Here is a 1,637-nt window from a genome sequence, read left to right on the forward strand (position 1 = left end):
AATATTAAAAATAAGTTTTTAAATGTGGTAAAATGTGTTAAGTTTTTATGTTGTTAAAATTATATTATTGTAATAATATTGTAATATTGATGGTATGTATTAATAAATAATTCCGATGATAAATTTGTTAACAATATTACAAAAAGAATTGCAGATTAACATTAATATTAATTTAGAAATAAAAATTCAATCTTTGACCTATTTAATTTAAAGAAATTCAAATTAGAAGTCTGTAGATGTAGTCTCAATGAAAATCAAAATATTGTGAGTCGTGTATTGTGTGAATATTTACGAGATATCGGTTGTGAGAATTTCTCAGTTAAGTCTCAGTCTGTGTTCAGAATGTCAACGAGTAAAGGTCTTGTCGTATATTTCTTTATTTTATGGATTTTCGTAAAATGCCAGGATGTAAAAGAAATGTCTAAAACATTAGACGAAATGCTCATCAACACTAGATCATTTCGAAGGCCTCGAGATCATGAAGATATTTCGGTAATTTGGCAAGAATATGAATTCGGTACAGGAGCTGGAAATCGAGAAGGTGATTATTAAACTTTGAATATTTATAATTTTCACTTATAATTATTCTATATTAACACTTAATTAGTATTAATAAGTACAAATTGTTGTAATAATTTTTATAAATTTTTTTATAAATAGAAGAGAAATTTGATTTGAACATGATTAGATCAAGATAATTAAAATCTAAATATGGTTAAGTTTAACCTTATTACTAACAAACATTTAATAAAAAATATATTATGGATTTTATATTTTGTTATGTATATGATTTATAATTTTTTGACATTTCTACGCGTAGTACGAAAAAGTATTCTATTTTCAGAAATTATTGTGACAAATATTTCACTGCATATACTTGCTGATATAACTGAAAACATTAACATATCAATAAACAATTGGCAGTTTTTGCAAACAGAAAATAGTTACTTTATTTATGCCGAAAAATCGACATTGATCTTTTACAAAATTAATTGGAACGATTTGTCAATTGAACGTACTATAAGTATATCAATTGAAGGACACATATTACAATTTAAAATTCTCAATTTTAAAGCTACGTTTAATGAAAGTCATGGAAACAATTTAATGGCAATTGTACTAGTTGAAACCCAGTATGATTGTTTTCTGCATTGGTATAATATTTTCGGAAATACATATATTTTGTATTCGACATGGCCCGTACGAAAACAAATTCAAGATATGGAATTTCTACAAGAAAAGAATCAACATGAATTATTGCTACTCAACAATGATGATACATATCTCGAAGATCAATCATTGATTGATATTTATGGTTTTGATGTTGATTATAATAATCATCGTATCGATATCTGGTAATTCTGTTTATTCAATTATACGTATTAATTGTTTATTTATCGTAATATTATATTATATGATACATTTTATTTAATGGACTAAATTTAATTATTAATACATTGAAGTAATACTGCACTAACATAATGCTCTGGTTCATTCCTCTATATTCGTCATATTTTAAGTACATTTTAAAATTTGCAATCAAATTTTATAAAATTTCTTTGAATTATAGACTCTTTCATAAAGAAGACATTAAGAAAATTTACAATTAAAATTAATTAATTACAAATAATTTATTG

General features: G+C 23.9%; 1 protein-coding gene across 1 annotated transcript in view; it reads left to right on the plus strand.

The window, feature by feature from the left end:
• LOC108687318 overlaps window positions 1–1,637 on the plus strand; it is a 49,691-nt gene that overhangs the window by 31,915 nt on the left and 16,139 nt on the right. Inside the window, exons 3-4 of the mRNA XM_018193054.1 lie at window positions 342–541; window positions 845–1,355. Coding sequence (XP_018048543.1) covers window positions 342–541; window positions 845–1,355 — 711 coding nt within the window. The remainder of the gene's footprint in view (window positions 1–341; window positions 542–844; window positions 1,356–1,637) is intronic.

The sequence above is a fragment of the Atta colombica genome, unplaced genomic scaffold, assembly GCF_001594045.1.
Source record: "Atta colombica isolate Treedump-2 unplaced genomic scaffold, Acol1.0 scaffold1, whole genome shotgun sequence".
NCBI lineage: Eukaryota > Metazoa > Arthropoda > Insecta > Hymenoptera > Formicidae > Atta > Atta colombica.